General features: G+C 54.5%; 1 protein-coding gene across 1 annotated transcript in view; it reads right to left on the reverse strand.

Moving 5' to 3' along the window:
• The window catches only part of TWF2 (twinfilin actin binding protein 2), a 22730-nt gene extending 1050 nt beyond the window's left edge, over positions 1-21680 (reverse strand). Inside the window, exons 1-8 of the mRNA XM_027886191.1 lie at positions 21581-21680; positions 12364-12441; positions 8088-8266; positions 6691-6786; positions 5849-5953; positions 885-1010; positions 640-790; positions 13-214 (exon numbers count right to left, since the gene is read on the reverse strand). Of these exons, the coding sequence (XP_027741992.1) occupies positions 13-214; positions 640-790; positions 885-1010; positions 5849-5953; positions 6691-6786; positions 8088-8266; positions 12364-12441; positions 21581-21605 (962 nt within the window). The 5' untranslated portion in view covers positions 21606-21680. The remainder of the gene's footprint in view (positions 1-12; positions 215-639; positions 791-884; positions 1011-5848; positions 5954-6690; positions 6787-8087; positions 8267-12363; positions 12442-21580) is intronic.
• Between the last annotated feature and the right edge of the window lie 6 nt (positions 21681-21686).

Consider the following 21686-nt stretch of genomic DNA (forward strand, 5'->3'; position numbering starts at 1 on the left):
CCCCAAGCCCACCAGAGGGGCTGCAGCACAGTCCCTTGCTGATGCCCAGCACGGGTCTCTGCTCCGTCATCTCCTTGTGGGCTCGCACTTACCTTCTTGGCTATCTCCAGGCAAAATTCCTGCTCCACAGTGTCCAGCAACCGGCTCTTGCAGCTGGAGTAGAGCATGCGCTCCTTGATGCTGCACTTGTACCCGGGCATGGAGTAGATAAAGACTGCAAGAAGAGAGCAGGGCTTGGGGTGCTGCCCAGGCCTGTGGCCAGGGCATACCAGCTGCATCCTACCCTGGTCACATCTTTTTCAGCCCCGAGAGTCCCAGTTTATTCAGTGGTAGAAGGTGAGCCATCCCATCCATCACCCCTCCCAAATCTTCCCTGGTATGCCTGTCATGCACTGGCCACCAAACCACTCCCACAAATCCTCTGCGGCGGCACCCAGAGAGACCTGCACCACACATGGCAGGGTTTCTTTGGCACCAAAGGGCTTGCTAACACTCACCATGGGAGGGAACCGACTCAAGGTCCCCTGCCACACCATCCCTATCCCCATCACTGCTTGCTCCCCCATGTGAGCAATAGTCCAGGGAAAATGGGGACCCCCACAGGTTTGAACCAGCCATCCCCAGCGCCAAGGCTCTCACCGACAGACTCCAGGTAGTCTCCCTCATGTGAATGCTTGTACAGGAAGAAATGGTAGCGAGCTGAGTCCTGGGGGATCCTCTTGGGCAGGTCAGCGATCTCTGTGGGGCTTGTGTGCACCAGGTCGATGGTCTCCCGCTCCAGATCCAGCTTCTGATGGACAGAGGGACAGGGGAGCAGATGGGAGTGAGAGATGGCAGCAAGAGGTAGGGGAGTGGGGCACAGAGGAGCCATGTGAGGGACCTACCAGCTGGATGTAGTTGATTTTCTTCTGCTTGAGTGCCTGGATGGCTTGCTGGGCATCCAGCTGCAGGGGGAAGGCCAGGCCCTGCAGTGTTTGGTGCTTGCTCTCCACACTGATCTCTGTCTTCACCTGGGGATGGAAACCACCTCGAGCGTCAGGGCACAGTGGCGAAGGGTGGGGAAGGGAGAGAAAGGAAAACCAGCCGCTGCTGTGGCTAAAACTTCTCATCCCAGGAGCTTCCTGACACCCAGCTCACAGGGACCACGGCATTAAACTGCTGAAAGTCAGCCAGGCTCAGGATGGGGACGTTTGTCACTGTATCACTGCTCTGGGAGATCACCTCGGCCCAGCCATGCACCCCTGCACCCCACACTGCACTCCCAGCAAAGACCAGCTCAAGACCAACATTTTCCAGCGAGTCCCTGATAGGGATACTGCGACCGATGCCGGCACATTTCCATCTCCATTCATCTCCAACTGTTACCCCACGGATGACAGGGGGAGCCCTGAAATGACAGCGCTCAGTTGCACAGGTCCCCAAGAGCAGGGAGGACAACCCACTCTCCTCAGTGAGTTTAACTGCAGCAGACAGGCACTCCCTCCAACGCTGGAGCTGGGGGAACTGGAGATCCACAGGTGGGAAAGATCCCAGACGCTGTTTTCCCCACAACCCCTGAGGCTGCTGCCTGTAACCCCTAGTCCAGGAGACCAAACCCCACTTTAAAGAAGGAAGAGAGAGAGATTGCAGAGACGTGGCATCGTCCCGGGTGCCTCCATCCAGCCACAACGGGGGTCCCTCACGGGGACTGGAGGGGAAGGGGGGTCAGGGCGCGGCGGGCACACCATACCTCCTCGGGGTCGGGGTACTCTACCAGCGATGGGCAGCAGCAACAGCCCCCCACCATCTGCCACAGAATACAGGGAGATGGCGTCACCCTGACGGCGGAGGAGCCCTTCCCACCTCAAGACCCCCTCCCAGGGAAACAGCCCAGCAACTCTAACCCAGGTGCTCTGCAGCGAGCGTGGGTCCCTTTCCTTTGGGATCTGTTTTCAGAGATTACAGATAGAGTCCAACCTTAACGGTTTTTTCTTTCTTCATTGCCCTCCCCCTGACAGAGAAAAGGAAGAAAAGTCAAGGCATGCCAAGAGAAACGCAGGAGTTTGGGCTGACATCTCAAAACCACTCGGCAGCACCCAAGTGGGTCTCTTTACAGGGCTGCCCTTTGTTACAGGAGCCTCACACGGTACCCACACCCCGGGGGAACGATGGACTCGGGTGCCCAGAGCAGAGCATGCAGAAAAACAATGCCAGGAGAAGGAGAAACCGGGCATCAAGCAGGCAGAGCAGCCTACCATCTCGGTGCTCGAGTCTTGGGAACAGGAATCCTGCGAGCGTGGGGAGAGGAGACACACTGTCAACAGCACCCTGCGCAGGGATTGGGGGGTGTCTCGTGTGAAACAAGAAGGGTAGGGGGGACACACGGACATGCCGGGAGGATGAAGCCGTACCATGTCCCTGCTGGAAGCCAGGGAAGGCCACATTGCCCTGGCAATGTGGGCAGGGAGAGCAGCAAAAAACAACACAGGAGATGTCAGCGCTGGGGAAGAGTGGGAGGGAGAGTCCCAGCCCCCAGCCTGGGCAGCCCTGCATGCAGCGTCTCTGCCAATGTCTCTGTGCAGAGCCTGTCCCTGCCCCATCTCCTGCTGGCTCCCCAGCTGGGGTGGCCCCAGCCCAGAGTTTGGATGAGTTCCAGAATTTGCAGGAATAGATTTTGGGCTATCCTTTACCAAAGAGCATATGTTAGATATTTAGGAGGAAAAAAATGCTCAAACCTCTATCAATACCAGGCATCTTGGAGGATGAGCAGGGTGTGAATGTGCAGCTCTTAGGAAAGGGAAATAACTGCTTAGGTGGGCACAAAGTCCATCTGACCTCCAGCTCTGCTGTCCTACCATCCCCTGGGATGTTGTGGCACCAGCACGGGCCCAAGGGAAAGCACACAGGGATTCAGGATGCACACAAGCTTGCCTGGTCCCACCCTGTGGAGAGGTGCAGCACAAGGACATCACCACTGCCAACAGCCCCAGACCCTCAGCTTTCTCTCCCATAAATGCAAGGAGGCTGGAAGGATTATAGCAGGACTGGAGAGATCTCAAGCTCCAACACAAAGCACGCTGAAGTCCAAAAATACGAGATGGAAACTTGTCCTAGCAACATCAATTTCCCCATACCCCTCTGTATTTTCTACTCCTTCCCTTTTAAAAACATTAAAAACTGGCTTCCTGAAACACTCCCCAGGGCACAGCCTGAGAGCCATGCACAGGACTGCTGAGCATATGCCACATCCTGGCTGCCCAGCCTTGCTGGCAGCAGGCTTGCCATGGGGGGCTATTTTATCTCCTTTTCTTTAGGTTAGATTTTCCCCACCTCTTCCCTCACTCTTGACACGGTGCTGACCTTGGTTAATGAGCACTGCTCTGCCTTATGGTGAAATCCTCATGGGAGGATTCTGGTGAAGCCTCTGCTCTACCCACCCTCCAACACTGTGGGGCAGCCACTAATGACACTCCCTTCCACCTTGCAATTGCTCCCCCACCTCTAGTTCCTTTTAACTCTCCTGCCCCCTCTCCCAGCCCCATGAGTGGGATATGCCCGGCTCCCTCCTGTGTTTCTGAACCTGCTACACCTCTAGAAAGACTCCCCACTCGTGGGTGTTAAGCTCAGTGCAAAATTCAAAGCTGTTTCGTAGCCCACAGTCTGCTGACAACTCTCAGCTCAGCAAAGCTGGCATTTTCCAGCTATTTAAAAAATATATATAGATATAAAGCGAATAGCAAATTTCCCTAAGCTCCCAACCAGCTATCAAGAAAGGGTATTTCACAGCATCACCTCTGTCCATACAGCCCTTGAACCACGGGGAAAGCTTGGCTCATGCAGCCTAAAACCTGCTTTCCCAAAGGCTGGGCACCTCCCTGGGGGACGTTCAAACCTGAGTCCTTCTTTGTTCAGTGTCAAAGGCTGCTGTGCCTGTCCTGAAGCAGCTGCCCTGCAGTCATGGCCTGCCCCTTCCTTCTTTGCTGCTGACCTTCCCCTCCCACCCCCTCTGTGCACTTTCCCGGTGGCTGAGGATCCCAGGGAGCTCCTGCCTGATGAGAAGCACAGCCACATTCAGGGTGAGGACTGCAAACCTGTCCAGTGTCTCAGAAGATTGTGCATCAACAATGCAAAAGGAGAGGGGAGCAGAACTCCCAGGCAAAGGGCACAGCAAAGCACTTGAGAGCTGGTGGCTTTTAAAGAAACCATGTCCCTTGTGTCACTTGCAAAATCCTGACAGGTTGGTTGAACACAGGGGGATGTGCAGGGTCCTGGACCACTAGCAGGGCTTGGGCACACACATAGAAGTGCTGAGGTCAGGGACTGCCCTGGGCCCAAGTCCCAGGTCACTGCTGGCCCTGAGCACCCTCTCCCACATGCTGGATCTGCTCCCCCAAAGGCAACTGCAACGTGCAAGCACGTGGAAGGACCCCAAAGCCTGTGCACAAGGTGCACACGTGTGCAGGGACCCTGCACGCTGCAGGCAAGGCTGGAGGCATCGCTGTACCAAGACAGGTGGTACAAGTTGTGAGCTGCTCCCATACAACCCCCTGGATCACAGCCCTCTGCTTTGCAGGGCTCCAGAAACTCACTCCAAGCTGCATTTACTGAGAGTCCCGGGTTTCCCCAGCCTGGGGACATCAGTGTGGCACGGAGTACCCAAACCACAGCTCACACCACCTCCTGCTCCGTGTGCAGGGCCAAGTGGGCAAAACACCAACACGGAGACCCCTCACCCAGCATCGGCCACTTCCCACCCTTAAATCCACCCACAGGCAAAAACATACCCATCTTCATCTCCTTCTAAATGTTGGTGACTGCTCCCTGTGGCCCAGGCTGACACAGGGGACCATGCACCTTTAAAATAACTCCCAAAAAACTAAACGGCAGCAGCACCTCCACCCAAGAGCTGCGTCTCACAAAGGTGAGGGTGGAAAGGAGAATACGGCAGGTCAGCTGGAAAATGAGCACCACAAGCACTACTTACCTGGGCCACATGACTCTGTAAGACACAGCCCAACACCCTCCCAAAACTACTTAATCCTGCAGCACTGGCCAGACAAGGTGATGGCGCAGACATCCTGAGGTGCCAAATGAGCTGCAGAGCTACCATCAGCATCTCTCTCTTCTGCAAGCATGGGAATCACCTTGGATCCCCCAGCACAAATCATGCCCAACCCCTCCAGGCTGGGAGCTGGGATAACTCCACTGAGATCCATGGTAGAAACCACCTCTTAGTGGCATCTCCAAAACGTCCTTCAACTTCACCACCCCCAGATCTGCTTTGGCAGGTGGAAACCTCCTGCCTCGTCTTTGCCATTAATTAGTGCCATCAGCCTTGTCTGCCCCCAGCCCCACCCCGTGACACTTCCACATCCTCTCCAGCACAAAAGCCCCCAAATTTAGGCTAAGATCTGTATTTCTTGGGACAGCATCCCTCATATTTATAGCCACAGAGGAAGAGAATGGGAGAGGATGCTGCTGCAGCCCAAAGATAAGCCTGAATTCTTACTGCCTCCCCCACAACTTCAAACTCAGCGCTGGCTTTTTGCCCCAGCACCCAGAGGTTAGAGACTGCTGCCTGTTTTCAGCCCTAAACCATCTTCTGACTGCCAGCAAAACGCAGTCCTGAGCTCATGTTCAAGGAAGATAAAACATAATAGTGTAAATTCCTCTTTATGCCACCACAGTTTGACTGTGAGGAGGTTTGGCCACCTCAGCAAGGGCAGAAACAGGTTTAACTGCACAGGTACAAGGGAGCAAAGTAAAAAAGACCCATCCCTTCTAGCTGAACACTCATTCCCTGCATCCCACACATCCCTTCATGCTCAGAGGGTCTCAGGTTCCTCTCCTGGGGCTGCTGGACACCCACCTCGTTGATGCGGATCTGCTGCAGCTCCTGCTCGGCTGCGGTCAGCGGGGCCGGGGCAGAGCTGGAGGACACGTGCTTTTGGTAACCACTCAGGGACACGTCCTCCTGCAGACATAGGGACAGGAGACACATCAGAGATGGTTATCAGGATGCACCCCCAGCCCTGAGGTGAGTGTGAGCAACCCGGTGGGTCTTGGGCTCCCTCCTTACCAGGAGGATCAACCTGAGAAGTGCTCTTGGATGGCTCCAAGCAAATCCCACAGTCAATTTTAAACAGTGCCTACGACTGCTTGTGCCTGTTCAGACCCTCCCCAGGCACCTGTGGCTGTGATAGTGCGGCTCTTCCAGCTGATTAATGGAGCTCATGAGCATGGAAGTGAGAAGGAAAGGCAGAGCCCACAGACTGAGAGCAGCAGAGCGGGGCCCCACAGCAGAAGGGGGATCTCCTGGAGCAGAGCAGGGATCTCCCTGGCTCCCACCAGGACCAGAAGCCTCAGCAGGACTGATGCCCAGGATCCAAGGCAGAGGGATAATCCTGGCACACAGGCAGCTGTTGCTGCTGGAGTGACACTGCCACCACCTGGTGCTTCTTCTCCCACTCAGTGTAAAGCTCCACATCTTGGAGCCTTCCTTCCACTTCTTCCACGGTCTCTATCACAGACCACAGCCCTGCAGGCAGGAGATGACGGCAGTGGCCACCCAGGAGACTAAAGCAGCGTGAGGGACCAACTTCTGTGCTGTCCCAGCATCCCACATCCCACTGAGCCCAGGCACTGAGCCCAGGGTAGGCTGCTGAAACTCAGGGTTGGACCCAAAAGGCTGCCCAGGAACCACCACCATACCTTCACTGTGCCAAACATCTCATCCTTTATGTGCCCCCCTCCAAACTCCTTCTTCACCGTGGCTCTGGTGGCAGCGTAGAGCATCTTCAGCCGGACCTGCCGGGAGAGGGGCGGCAGTGCCGTCACAGAGGGGCACGGGGCACCAGGGAGGTGCCCAGTGCTCACAGCCACCATCCCACCACCAGCTCCACAAACATCAGCCCTCCTGGGAACAACCAGCTAGTCTCCAGCTCTATCTGATTTCTAATGGCAGCACCCCTGAGTGGGGAGCAGGCGGGAAAATCCACTAGCACTATTTCCAGGGCTGCCGGCGCCTGGCGCAGCCTTGCCAAGCACGGCCCACAGTCCCACAGTTTATTCCATGCTTTGCTTTCCCATCCCTGAGCTCCAGTGTGCCACTTCTCACCTGCACCTGGGTTAGAGGAGGTGCAAATACCACTGGAGCCACTTAAAAGCAAGTTTTGCCTTTGGCACTTCTATTGCCTCGTTCTGCAACACGCAGGGAAGAGCTTTGGCAGGTGCTCCTGGGCACACTGTGCTTTTGCAATAAGACCCTCTGTGGTTTGTTGAAAGATATATATTTAAAATATATATTATTATACAGCCACATGTATACGTACATGTACATGTACACATATACACAGATATAAAATGATATATCATTGTATATTTTTATTATAATTGTATATACATGTGTGTATACATACACATGTGTATATATAATAACAACCTAATTGTTAGATATATACCAAGGAACTGCAGTGGGTCTTTTCATATATATGCACGTTATAATACATAAAATAATATATATTACATATATTGGTGTATGTGTGTGTGTATATATATATATGACAAGTGCATGTATTAACATGGCAGTAAATCTATATAGCATAAAGATTATATAAAATATATAATAAGTATATATGTAAGTATATATGTGTCTAATGTATATGTATATATATATGCATATATATTACATATATATATATATATAAATATGCACACATATATATATGTATCCAGATGGCAAGCACGCATGTTAACACAGCAGTAAATGTCAGGCCCACCAGAAGCCTGGAGATGTGCTCAACAGGAAGGCATTTTCCAAGCCATACTGCTGACATCCTCTAAACCTGCCTCTCATCCAGCAGCCCTTTTTTGCCCACTCTCCAACACCTAATTTTGGAGCCAGGCCTGGAGAAGGGCTGGCAGCCACTCCTTGAGCAGAGCAGGGCCAGGCTGGGGGCAAGTCAGCGCCAGTGCTGGCTCTTCCCAGCAATGCCTTTGGCCAGAGCCACGGTGGGATGTCTCCATCCTGGCCCTGTGGTCCATACTGCTCCCCCCTCTACATCCCAGCCCTGCCACCTCCTCCCGTCACAGCCCAGCACGGAGCTCACCGGGGAGCTGTCGGGGGACCAGGAGATGAAGAGCCACTCGTATCCCTGGGCGTTCTGGCTGTCCAGGCGGTACAGCACATAGCACGGCTGCTGCTCGTCCAGCAGGGGCAGCACGAAGGGATCGTAGTCAGCGTCCCAGCGCCGGGACAGCTCTTTGTGGGCTCCCAGCACAAGCTGTTCTGGAAGGAAAAGACAGACAAGGGGGTGTTAGACGAAGGCAAGGCTCACCTTGCAGGACCAGATGGTGGCTCACCCAAGGGTTTGCTGCAACTCCAGCACCAACGATGCTGTCCTGCAGAAAAACAAACTGTGCCCTGGAGCCACATGCAGCAGTGTACACCCCGAGGTGTGACCCCCCCCTGGAGATGCCATCAGGGCTGTGGCTGCTGTGGAGGGGCTGGTTTTCTGCCAGCATCCCACAGCCTCCTGTCAACCATCTCCTCCCCTCCACTGCTCCTTGCTGCCAAGGTCTCCTCTCTGGTGATCCTGTGGCCTCCTTCCCTCTGCTCCCTGCACTCATGTAGTTCTCAACCATCCTTTAACATGACATTCTCCCATCCCACCTGGGACGCTCTAGGGGCACTATGATATCTCACCAGGGACACAAGGAAACACCAACACTTGGGGTGCTGAGACAAATAAAGGTCTCACAGTAAAATCCACTGCCACAAGCCAAAGCTGCTCTCATCAGATCCCCTTAAACACAGAGGGGACAAAATAAGAGCTGATACCCAAAGCCCATGTCTTTGCAAATCAGGGGTGTCCCAGAGACCCCAGCCCGACGTCTCTGCCAGGAGAGCCCCAGCCTCTGGAAGCGACCTAAGTATTTCACACACACGGCAGCATCTCAAGTATCTGGAGGGCATTTTTTCAGCTGCTACACAAGTGGCAGTGGGGCTGGGATCCCTGTGAGCTGGGCACTGTTCAGCTGGGATTTAAACACTGGTGGAGGCATCCTACAAACATAAAACCCATCCCCTGGTGAGGGTCAAACCAAGCTTTGGGATGGCTGAATGGAAAAGGGTTGGTACTGGAGACGATTAGTGTAGGTTGCTGGAAAATAGCCTGTATTTTTATTCCATTTATAGATGCAGAAAGGTCTGGAGAGAACAAGATGTAGGAAAATCTGGAGGTGCCAAAGCAAAAGAACTAGAGCCTTGAATAATTGGCACTTGAGGGGATGCTTTGCCTGACACATGCCCTGCCTGGACCTCTGCCCACAGCCCTGCTGCCCACTGGGATCCAGGGAGCCCCTTGGCTGGGGCACAGCCCTCTCCCAACCCTTTCAAATCCCATGGTAGGAATGTTTTTAAAGAAAATAGTTGAGGAATAAAGGGTTTGGAAGGCATTGCTCTCATCCTTCCTTCCCACCCAAGCAGGACATTCCCCAAGGCAGCACTGCAGCCCTTCCCTGCCCAGCGCCACCCTGGCATCTGCCATCACACACTGAATCCAGTTATTTCAGCATGGGTAGCACAAGTTGCCAGTTCAGTAACAAGGACAGCAGAGAACAAGGTGCTGCTGGAAATACTTCTTTACCTTCGACAAAACTACCTGTTTGAAGAAAGCAGCATAAAAACTTCCATGTACCCCTAAAATAAGCACAGAGCTCCGCAAATCGATTTGTGCGTCGCAAAGGCCTGGGATCCCAAAGAGACTGCAGGAATTTCACCTGGCCAAACCCACTGGCAGCTCGTGGGTATCTCTGCCTGCAACACATACCAATACCTCACGCACGAAGCAATCGGTGCTGAGTCACTCCAGGCTATTCCCAGGCTGTGACTAAGCCGGACCCCGGCTGTGCTGCCGTGAGCTGGCAGCCTCCAACCTTCCCCTGGGCTCTTTGCAGTTCCGCTTAATCCACTCAGGGCCAAGTTTTTCTCCTTGGGAAGAATCAGGAAACTCGAAGCAACCGCCCTTCAGCAAAGCATCAGCAGCAGCACCAGCTCTTTCAGGTGCCATTTCTGCTGGGAGCTGCTGCTAGAAAAGCAGAGCTGGGAGTGTTTCTGGCCCTCAAGGTGCCCCCAGCACTCACTGCACACAGGCTGCCTTGCTCTGAAATGCCTGACAAGGAAGCTCTGCCTTCAGCTCTGGTGGGTGCCGTGGGGGGACAGCACAGGAGGCCCAGTCTGCAAAGCTCAGTGCACAACAGCATCCAAGTGTAATGACATGCACCCAACAGGGAAGTCCACAAAGTCAGCCTTGTCCAGAATCCTGCTGACAGTGAGAAGCAGAGCATCACCTAAAAACACGTTGAACCACAAGCTGCTCTCATGCCAGCAAACTGCTGCTGAGCCTTGGTGCACATCCTGCTCTCCCAGTCCTCCTCCATCCAGCCACCGCTTTTCCCAGTAGGTCTCCAAAGGCAGCATCAGCTCAAATTGCTCCAAAGGGCTGCTCAGCCATAGATGTGGCTTTGGGGATGCCTAGACACAGAGCATCTGCCATAAGGCTCCTTGCACCGTCTTCCTCTCCTCCTACCTGCTTTTGCCTGCTCTGAAATGCACCAAGACAAATGTTCCCACAGGGCACAAGGTGTCTGCAAGCCATCAGACAAAGATGGAGGCTCCTCTTCCACATCCCCTGTTCAGTCAGGGCAGCTGGGATGTCCTCCCCAGCCAGCCTAGGGCACATCCCTTCCAGGACCAGCATGCTGGAGTCCCTCTATCTGGCTGTGACCTCTGCCCGGACACTCCTTACTGCCCAAAGGTCCATCTGCAGCGGGTACCAGCAGGCTGATGTTCCCTGTGCTACAGAAGAGTGGTGGTCCAGAGAGGCCAAGCACTGTGTCCCTGAGTCAGGCTGGTGGGACCACCACCACCTTGTCCACAACAGTTCAAGCCCTTTGGCAGAGAGGTGCTCCCACCAATTCTTCCTCTTGCCGACCCACAGGAGCCTCAGGCTCTGCTGCACCTCAGAAGCTTCTGCAGACACCCAAGTTCCTCCAGAGCTGCCCTTGGCTGGTCCAGGCAAGGGAGAAGTAGCTGGCAGGGTGTGAGAGCTGGACTGTGAAGCACAAAAACTGCCAGGCGAGGATGGTCCATGAAGCTGCTGCTGCTGTCATATTGGACATATAAATGTACCCCATTTATCCTCAGCAGAGACAGTAGAACATGTTTTCCACTGATGATAAAACGTTTCCCTTGCTGGTGTCACCAGCCACAACCCAAACCCTAAGACCAGGCTTAGGGACATCCGTGACTTGCATTATCCTAACACAAACCCGACTCCTGCTTTTTAAAAGCAAAAGAAGCTGAGAGTGCAAAATTGTTGTCAAAGATGCTCCAAAGAAACAATGAGGATGTCTCATCCCACCACACAGGGACCTGGCTGAGGACAAAGCCAACACAGCTGAAGCTGCTGTAGCCCCAGTGACGTGTCCCTTCAAGTGGCATTTCAAGTCCCGCTGCTCTTCCAAACGGGGCACTCCAAAGGTCACCATGGGCTCCTTACAACCACATCCACCTCAGTATTTGTGGCATGGTCCTGGTGGCCCACCCAAGGGAGGTGGTGACAGCAGCTTGGCAGGGCATTAATGTCCCTGCTGCTGGAGAAACAAGTCATTCATATGCAATTGTATGAGGCCGAGGTGATGGAAAACCTACACCACAGTGGCTCCCCGCTGGGATGTTCAATCAGTGCTTTGCTCTGCTCACTTGTTTGACAGATGTAGAGGCCACCCAAAGGCACCTTCCCATGGGACAAACACAGGCAGGTTGGTGGCACCTGCATCCTGGGCTAGGGGCAGTCCCATGCAATGGGATGAGTTTCTGAGTGTAGCATCCCTTGGGGGAGGAAACTGGGGCCCTGTGCTGGGCCCTGTGTCACAGAGCACCCCCCTGCCCACCCCTGCCTCAAACACCTCCTTACCTGGCGTGGGATGCCACATCCAAGGAGGAAGATGCCTGTGTATCACCCCCAACAAAGGTCCCACAGATCCTACAGCAGTTTGCCACAGGGTTCCCATCACAATTGGACACAGGAGCAGCAAAAGCCCCCCAGAGCCCAGCACAGATCCTGACATTGGTGCTGCTCTGCTGGCAAAGTCACTGCTCCCCACTGGAGCTGCCCCAGGGCTCCAATAGTTGCTCACCAGCACAGCCAGATTTTGAGCTTGTATTTCAGGTCCGGGCTGCCACGTGCTAGGAAACCCCAGCAGCGTTTTCCTTGAGGTTTCCAAAAACACGCGCTGGCACCTCAGCGGTGAACAGGAGAGGAGGAGAGGAAACAGAGAATAGACATGGTGTAAATCAAAGCACTTAAAAACAGGACTTACCATCCTCAATGATGACCTTGATGAGCCGAACTGAACCGTTTCGGGCTTTGGCAAAAAAGTCCCTTAATTCTGTGGTGGCTGAAAGAACCAGAAACATCGTGATCAGATTTAGCAATCAAAGCAGGTGCTGGGCTCTTGGTGACTGGCCAGGGAGGGGATCAACTTGGCAGGATAGAAATTTAAAATTTTTTTGTAAAAAACTTAAATCTCTGGCGCCCTTAAAAAAATTGTAATAAAAAAATAATAGTAAAAATCCCAAAAAGCTGGGAGCAAAGTGCTGCGTCTCCCTGAGGTGTCAGAGTTAAATAGCAGCTGGGAGCACATGTGATCCAGAGAACCTGATACTTGGCCTGGGTGAACATAATCACCCAAATTTAGACGATGGCTTGGCCAGTGCAGGCAGGGAGAGCTCAAGTGACAAGTTGATTCGCTTTACAGAGCGGCAGGGTTCGCATACTAGGGGTGGTTGGAAGATGTCCCGACAGGCTGTGACATCCTGGGCTGGTGACACGTGGCAGGATGCTGCTCCCGAGTGGCTGGGAACCAGCATGGCTCCAAACTGGAGACACTGGTTTGAAGCTGAGCCCCTGGGGAAGGGAAAGGCAACAGCCCCAGGGTTTTGCTCCGGAGCCAGCAGGGCTTTGATTGCACAAGGCTTTTGGGAAGTGTTTTGGGGAGCCACTTTCCCGCTCATCCCCCATCCCTTAACACTGGGTGACGGCAACTGGTCTTTGGCATCCTTCCAGGAGACAACTGGAGGCAGTGGATATGGAAGGAGCAGCCCACAGCCAGCATGGAAGGCTTCACCTGCCCACCCTGAAAGCATTACTGGCACAGAGCTCCCCATCCCACCCAGGACATGCTGCACATGAAGGCAATGCCCAGATGTGGCTTGGAGCGGCCGACCCCTCGATAAGGAGCATCTCCCAGGCCAGTTTTACCTCCCCCTAAAACCACTGCAGTTACACACCCAAGCCCTTTCCTCAATGCAGCCATGCAGCCAAGGGGGCCCTATGAGTTCAAAGCTGCTGCACTTGTTGGAAATACTGAAGAAAATAGCACTGCAAAGATCAGAGACCTGGGCAGATGCCCCTCAGTCCATGCCAGGATCCGTGCTCAGTCAGCATCAGCAGCCCCCCGCTCCCGGCACGTTGCTGTGCTGCCTGCCCATCACTGATGGCTGTGCCAAAGCAGCCAGCAGCAGGAAGGAACCCTGCTTGGGTCCCTGGAGCCTGAGAGCATCCTTGGTCAAAACACTCTGCAAAGGAAGCCACCCCTACATCAGCTGGAAAGGTGCAGTGGTGGGACACGCCACAGCAAGGGCCAGGCCCATTCTGGTTCAATCCCTCCAGCAGTGGGTGCACCCTCAGCACAGCCCCAGCACCACCACAGGAGGAGCCTCAACATGACTCAGCACCCACCCAAGGGACATGGTGGCCAAGGACTGTCACACAGCGGTGCTCTCTGTCCCCTGGAGCCACACCCTGGGCTGAGGCACTGCCCGCAGCTCTCCTAACCACGAGGAGAGAGAAGGAATCCCTGGGGTGGCCCCAGGAAACTCCTGCCTGTCCCCCACAAGTGACACTTCTGCGATGCATTTCCCCCACCAGCTCAAAGCCTGCAATGATCAGAGGTCCAGGTGGCTTCCCCTCCCACAGAGAGAAGAGGCACACGTGAGAAAGACCTTCCAGGCTGGCTCCCTGCAGGCAGCAGCGCTCCCACACAAACCCAGAGAAGCCATCCCAGCAGGACCCTGTGGGAACAGGCACACAGACACCCCAGTGAAGGCACATCCCTGTTTAATGGCATTTTAGGGGATGCTCAGGTGCTTTGCTGGTGTAATCCCACCACAAGCAAACCACCCTTCTCCCTCCATCAGCATCAAGGCATGTAGCTCTCCCAGTTCCCAGAGCAGACCTTCACCCTCTCCCAGTACCAGCTGGGAGCTCAGCCTGCTCCTGCTGTGCCCAACCAAGGATACTCCGATATTTTTAGCCCCTTTCTCTGTTGAGAGAGGCTGTTTCCTTCTGGCAGCATCTGTGGTTATTGCAAACACACAAGGCGGAAGAGGAAGAGAAAGAGGGACATTTATACATTTATACACCCAGGAAACCTCATGCAGGAGACAAAAGCTCCTAACAAGCATTAAGTTTCACCGATTCCTGCTAAACTGCCAAAATGAGAGAGAATAACATCCGTCTTGGATGTTTCTATACCATCAACTTTGGGGAAGAAACGGGAAAGCTCTGCAGCATTAACTGGATTGCAAATCCCTCCAGACTGACCTCATCCTTCCCAGAACCCAAGGGCATGTGGGGGGGTCTAGAAAATCATGAGTCTGAGCAAATGCAACCCGCTAGCCCACTTGGAAATGCTAGGAGTGCCCTGAAGTATTGGATCAGCAGCTGGGATGATTGACAGTTGAGTGATTGACAAGTGATGACCAAGAGCTGGGACCTGTGTAGGTACAGAAGGGTTGAGGGGGATGAGGAAAAGCTTGGATGCTACTGGAAAAGCCCAGTACACCACAGGAAATACCACAAGGTCTGCCAAGTAGGAAGACTATTTCCAGAGGAGGCAGCAGCAAAAAAAAAAAAAAACAAAAAACCACCAAACCTCAGAGGGGGTTTCCAAGCTTGAATTCTGCTTAAAATTAAAAAAAAAAAAAAAATTAAAAAACCCAATTCTCATTTAAATAAAAAAAATCACCAGGGTGTCTTCAATGTCCCCTTCTGCCTCTCACAAGGCAGATCCAAGAGACAGTGAGGAGGGAGAGGAATAAACCAGTGAAGGTCTGAGCATGAGCTCAGCAAATGCTTCATTACGGCGTGATTACGACTTAATTGGCACAGCAGACTTGACGAGATGGCTCACGTGCCTGAAATGCTAATACAGAAGTCCACAGCTGACTCTGAAAGAAAGGCAGGGAGGAGACTTCACCCTGGAGATGGTACCTCTGCCACATGGCATCTCCCTGACAGGAAGTCTCCAGGACACAACTCAAGGGCTAAAAAACCCACATGTGGGGAAACCATAAAGACCAGGGAAAGGGAGGTGCCACAGGACAGAGGACTGAAGGGGACCACACATCCAACTCACCCTCTAGACATGGGTTCCTGGAAAATCCTGCAACAAATGATCCAGAAACAAACCCAAACTGGGCTATGGCCTGTGGTGATCTACTGAGACCAAATTGCACGAGATCCCTCATGCTTCTCCTAGCAGAGCCACAGACCTGTGGGCTTCAGGGGTCTCAGCTCAGCTTCTAAATGTCTCAAGCCATCTTGGGAAACATGGGGGTGGTGAACCTCTATGGCATGGACACAAAACCGCATGGATAACTCACTCAGGGAGGTATCAGAGGTTGGATCCAGCAAGGTCTCCTGGGGACCTGTGGTGGGTCCAGGTTTATCCACATTTCCATGAACGCTTCTGGCAGCTGCAATAGTGCTTCCTGCAGCTGTAAGGTGGGAAGCTAGAGGAGATGCAAGCACACGCTGGAGAAAAATTCACCGTTCTTTCAGGAGACTGGAGAAATGGGCTGGGAAAAAAAGAAATGGGATGAAACTCAATAGGAAGCCAAGTACCATAACGAGGGGAAGGCCCAGCTATGATGACACAGGGCAGGGTCCAGCAGCTCCAGAGAAGAGAGGTGGGTCACAAGCCAAGTTCAGGTTAGTTGCTTCACGTTGTTGCAGGCAAAGTCATTCGTGAAGGCACAGACAAGAGCGTGACCATGTTATTTGGTGCTGACAAGGCTGCAGGCACAGCAAGAACAGCACATCCAGGCTCAGCATCGTGCAAGGAGCAAGGCACAGCACAGACAGCACCTGTGCCAGAAGGCACAGTGTGTGGGAGAAACCAAAGGAACTGGGGCTGGTCAGCGCAGAGCAGAGAAGAAAAATCATGAACAGTCTGTACTGGTTTTCCAGCCAGAAACATCAGGTCCCACCTTGGCATTTGGGAAATCTCATGATGAGGGTGATCAAACCCTGGGAAGGACAGACACCAAGTGTCCATTCCTGCCCTGAAAAAACACCAGAAATGCTCCTGGGATGTTGCTGCTTTGAGGATGAGCTTGATGGCATCTGAGGAACCTTCTGGCCTTTCTACAAGGCTGCCCTGCTGTCCACCCTCCAGGCAGACATGGTGGGCACAAGCACCCCTGCTTCCTCAGCCACTCACCCAGCCCAAAATCGCCTCCAGCCACCGAGTCGTGCAGCACCTCCCTCTCCCACTTGTTCGTAGGCTGCAGATGAGTTGTCCCCTACTCATGAGCCACCTGCACTTGGCAGCCTGCTGACAGCGTGTCCCTGCACCCCTTGCACCACACAACCTCCCCGCCCAGCAGCACCTGCCACCCATTTGGCATGGTGGGCTGAGCAGAGCCCTCAGCACCGGAGCACCCAGGCTGGGCAGCTCACGGTGTGGCAGGGAGGTGATGGTTTGGGCAGTGGTGGCCTTCAGGTGGCCCTGATCCTGCAGGCAAGCTGCCAGAGGAGAACTGGAGCTTGTGGTGGGAAGGCACAGCAGTGCCTCCCTTCTGGCAGCACTAAACAGGCACAGCCCAAAGCCTGAACCACCTGAGCTTGGGGAGCAGCAGGGCAGCCAATTCCTTGCACCCACTGCTCAGATGTGCTGTTGGCAGCCAGAGCAGGCACTGCCCTGCCCTGGGATGTGCCCCTTTGGATCAGTCCCCAGGAGATTTCAGTGCTGGGCTTAAGGCATCGTGCTTGACTAAACTGCTGAAAGGTGGTGCTCGCTGGTACCCCCCAACAAACACCGTTCCCAAACTGAGCCTTTTTCCAATGTTTACAGCCCCAATTAGCTTATCTGAGCAGAGCCGGGCTGTGAGGAGGCCGGAGGGGGAGAGAGGCACCCGGCAGTGATGACAGCTGTAGCCACAGCAACGGCCACTCGGTCCCTGGGGATGCCTGGGTGCCAGCGGAGCCGCCTGCGCAATCCCCGGGGAAGCACCGCGGGGATGGGGATGGGGATGGAGGCGACAGCCACGCCGCCTCCCCCGCGCCTCCCCCTGCTCCGTCCTGTTCCCTTGTCTGGGCAGCAACAGGTTTTTGCTTATCTGACCCTTCCCAATCCCCCCCCATCCCAGTGCCAGCACCCAGCTCCCAGATCAATAATACATGCTCCCTGAAACAGATGCCTCTCTCAATAACACCGAGTCACCTTGTCCTCCCCGACGGGAAACCCGAGCCTCCAGCCATCAATCTTTCATTCCCTGGACATAATCTTCAAGTTGATGCCACTCCAAGCGGCTGCTTCCCTTTCACTGTCCGGGGCACAAGCGTGCCTGGGATGCAACAGGGAAGCTCTGCCAAAAAAGCAGCCACAAACCCGGGCAAAACTTGTCCAAGCTGCAGGGAGGCTTGGCCAGACAGAAGTCGAGATGCTGATGAATAAAACATTGGTTATACCTGCACTACCCACACCTTCCCTGCCCAGCCAGCTCTGCCCAGCTCCTGTCTGGGCATCCAGGAAAGGACACAACTGCAACAGGCACTGGAGCTAAAATTCCTTCTTTTCAGTCTATCCTGGTGTAACTCCGTCACGCAGTGCCCGCTCAACCCGCTTGCTGCAGGGAGCTTTGCCGCTGACGGACACGCATGGCCAGTTTAAGTGCTAAGAGGATTTTATTTCTCACCGTGGAAAAAAATAAATATGTCACTGCAGGGAGCCTTTTCTGTGGGGAAAAAGCTACAGATGTCAGAAGAAAATAGAAAGAAGGAAAGGAGGAAAAAAGAGGGCAAGAGAGGAAGGAGACAAGCAAAGCTTTTCTCCCGATTTTCTGTGGGGCTAGGCTGTATTCCTGCAGGATTTCACACGGATGGCTCCTGGTCTGTAATGCAAATCCTGCCCAGAGACTTTGAGCCAACACCAGCCATTTGCTTCTCAAGACCCGATTTTCCACATGGGTGCCCATGACCAGTCCTGTCTCCACTTTGCCACCTCAGATCGGAGTTATTTGGCCTTTCCCTTGCTCCAGGGTGGGCAGAACCCACCTGCAGGCAGCATCAGTCAGACCCCAGAGCAAAGCAGAGGTGCCTGCAGAAGTGGCTGGTTGCTGTTGCTTATCTCTGCCCAGTAAAGCCACCAGTGGGAGCACTGGTTTGGGTACTAAGGGGAACAGAGACCCAGGGACAGACCCTGGCAGTGATCTCATTGCATTTACAGTCTCTCACTGCACACTTTCTGAAGGATTTCCTCTCCCCCACCATTTTAGGTGTTTAAATTTAAGGGGTTTGACATCTCAGGGCGTTTGTCTGGTCTTCCACCCATGCTTGCCATTGCTTGCTCACGCTTCTCCATTCCTACCAGATGTTTTCCCAATGCAAGATCCAAACCTGGGGCAAAGTGGCAGCTCAGCTGTGGATGGCAGTGAAGATCCTCCCCCATCCCCAGGTCTTGCCACCTCCCCCAGAAAAAGCAGGCATCAAACTCTATTTTTGGCTTGAAGAAACAACATGCATTTGATTTCTTTACCTTCTAGATGAAAAAAAATACCCTCTAAGAGACTTTTTCTCTCTACCCAGAGGTCTCGAAAGAGATCCCAGAAGCAACTGAAAGCAGATGACCTCCCACCAGCATCAAAGCCCTGGTTCAGCATTGCCTTCCTAAGGTCTTAAACTCAAGCAGTGAATGCTGTCCACATCTAACGCTGCTGAGGGCAGAACAGGGACTGCAAAAATACTCAATGAATCCTCCCAGCTGCAGCTAAAAAGTAGGTTTCCAGCCCCAAAAAGCCCGCAGCACCCCTTGATAGCTTCCAACCGCCTTCCCAGCCTGGCAGTCTCCATGGCAGCCTGGTTTTCTTGCTGGCACCTTCAAGGGAACTGCCAGGGATACACAAAAAAAATCATAATTAGCCTCTTGCCCCTGCATGAAAGGCTCAGCCCTGATTACACACCCTGAACCTGCAGCTCTCACTGCCACTGCTTCCCCTCTCTGCGGACCACCTATTTCTCCCCAAAAGTGGGATGGCATGATAGCCTTGCAGCAGGGGGCTGCTCCAGGGGTTCCCTATGACCACGTCACCCTGCTCTCACGTGGATCTAGCACAGTGTGAAGCAAAATCCCCCACCAACTTGTCCACAACCACCCCTAAGCCAGCCACTGGATCTGATGGTAATTCCCCCTGGGAGCAGATGCCTTCCTGCAAATATGGGAGAAATGGCAATGAAAAAACACAAGGCAATGGGTGCACACAAAGACAACAAGGCCCCAGAAACCAGGAAGATGCAGAAAATCCTTCCTCCTCAGCAAACAACAGACCTCAGCGCCTCAGCAGAGAGGATGAAAGGAGCAGTGGGATTGCTGTTCCTCATTCGATATGGAATCTGCTCTTTGCTGAGCAAACGGATTAATTTGATCACTGTGCCGGGGTGGGGAGGACTGAAAGACCCCAAATCCCCCTTGGGGGATTCCTTTAGAGCCTGGAGCGCCCCATTTGGGCGGTGTTGGAGGGGCAAATTTGCACTCAGAGAGAAAACGGTAGCTTCCTGGAAGAGGGACCATGCAAGAGGGGATGGAGAGAGGACCCAGAGATGTCCAAGATGCTGTGACAGCAAGGCCACCCAACACAAGTCATTTTCCATAACTACGGGGAGGTTTTTACGCCACTGCCAGCTCAGGGATCAGCTGCTGGGCCAGAGTAGTGGGGTCAATCCCCACCCTGCACTGCTGCAGCTCCTCAGGGGAAGTCTGAGTCCCTTCCCCTTTCCCTCAGAGCGCTGCTGACAGGGCACGTCACATCCTATGGCAACAGTGCCTCAGGCACTGGTCGCAGAGGGCTTGCCAAGCGGGGGGCAACCAAGGTCAGGGAAGGTCAGTGCTCTCAGAGGGAGCCAACTGGCACATCTCCCTCTCCAATAGCCACAGGGTGCCAGGGAGGATGGCACCGGTGGCACAGGAGCGGTCGGGTACAGCTGGTGAGCAACAGGCAGCAGCCTCTTGGGGCACACAGCTCAACAGGCCCTGCCTGCCCAAACCCCACAGGGAGCTCTGCAGGGCGGGACCGACATACCCAGAGTTCAGGTGGGCACCGGGGTCCATCCTGGTGAATTTTAATTTTTCCTTTTTTAATTATTATTACATTTTTACAACACAGGGATCATTCAATTAGAGCCTCAACTTTAGGATCTAAGTTTAAACCAGAAACAAAGAAATCTGAGCCCAAATGCCGTCAACCACCTGCTCTCCTGGGCAAAGCAGGAAAAATATCCAGGCACCATCGCTGGCCACTTCTGAGCTAAAGCCCCCACCAGAGCATCTGGAGGGGAAGGATGCTCTTGACCATGCTCAAGGAACAAGGATGGTCATTGCACGAAGGAAGAGTAGGCACAAATTCACACCCTGGTGCACAGGTGCTAGCCGTGAGGAAGGGAGCAGTGAGGACAATGTCCCTGTTCTCCTCCTGGGACTGGATTCACACCCGACCGCACGGAGCAGGGCTCCAGGGGTGGCTGCTCTCACATCCCTGCTCGCATATTGATTCGGTTACATAAATTATGCAGCAACTCTACTCCTGATTAATATTGCTAATTGAGCTGGGAGGTGGGGGGCAGGAGGGAAATACCGTGAGGACACACAGTTAGTCATGCACCAAGCGCACCCAGAAATGCAAAAGCCGTCGTCTCGGGGCGCTGGCTGGGTCCTGAAGGGAGCGGGCGGAGAAGCCGGGGAGCAGGAAACCACTCGGGCTCTCCGCAGCTCGCCTGGGCTGGGGGCAGCCGGGGACAAGCATCCGCGCCGGGAGGGGCGCGGTGGCCGGGGCTGCGGCCAGGCAGATGTGCGTGACACATCTGCCCGAGCGTGTAACAGCGGCTGTTGAGCATCAGCCCAGACAAAGGATGCGGGAGAGCCCCGCACCCGCGGCACCCCGGAGCCAGACCCCCCCTCCCGCAGCTCCTGCCGGCACCCAAACGCTCCGAGCCTGACTCAGTGTCCCCCTCCCCCGCTACTCGCAGGAGAAATCTGCCGGCTCCTTCGGGAAGCTTCATCTTATCGTCCCCATCACCCTCGCTGTCGCGACACCGCCCGCATCCCGCCCGCGGCGGGGCCGGCGATGCGCGGGGCGCGGCCCCGGCGGTGCCTCCCGCGGGGGGCGCAGCGGGACAGCCCGGCCCGGGGGGGCCCGGGTTCTGCGGGGGTCCCGCGGGAAGGGCCGAGGGGGGAGCCCCGCTCGGCGGGCGCCGCTCACCGTGGATGCCGGTCTGGTGAGTCATGGCTCCGCTCGGCTCGGCTCCGCTCGGCTCCGCTCCGCCGCGTCCCGGGCAGGAAACGGCTGGGCAAGGCAGCACCGCCCG

This window comes from Empidonax traillii, unplaced genomic scaffold (assembly GCF_003031625.1).
Source record: "Empidonax traillii isolate 1590-97213 ecotype Southwest subspecies unplaced genomic scaffold, ASM303162v1 scaffold182:size1009393, whole genome shotgun sequence".
NCBI classification, from domain to species: Eukaryota; Metazoa; Chordata; class Aves; order Passeriformes; family Tyrannidae; genus Empidonax; species Empidonax traillii.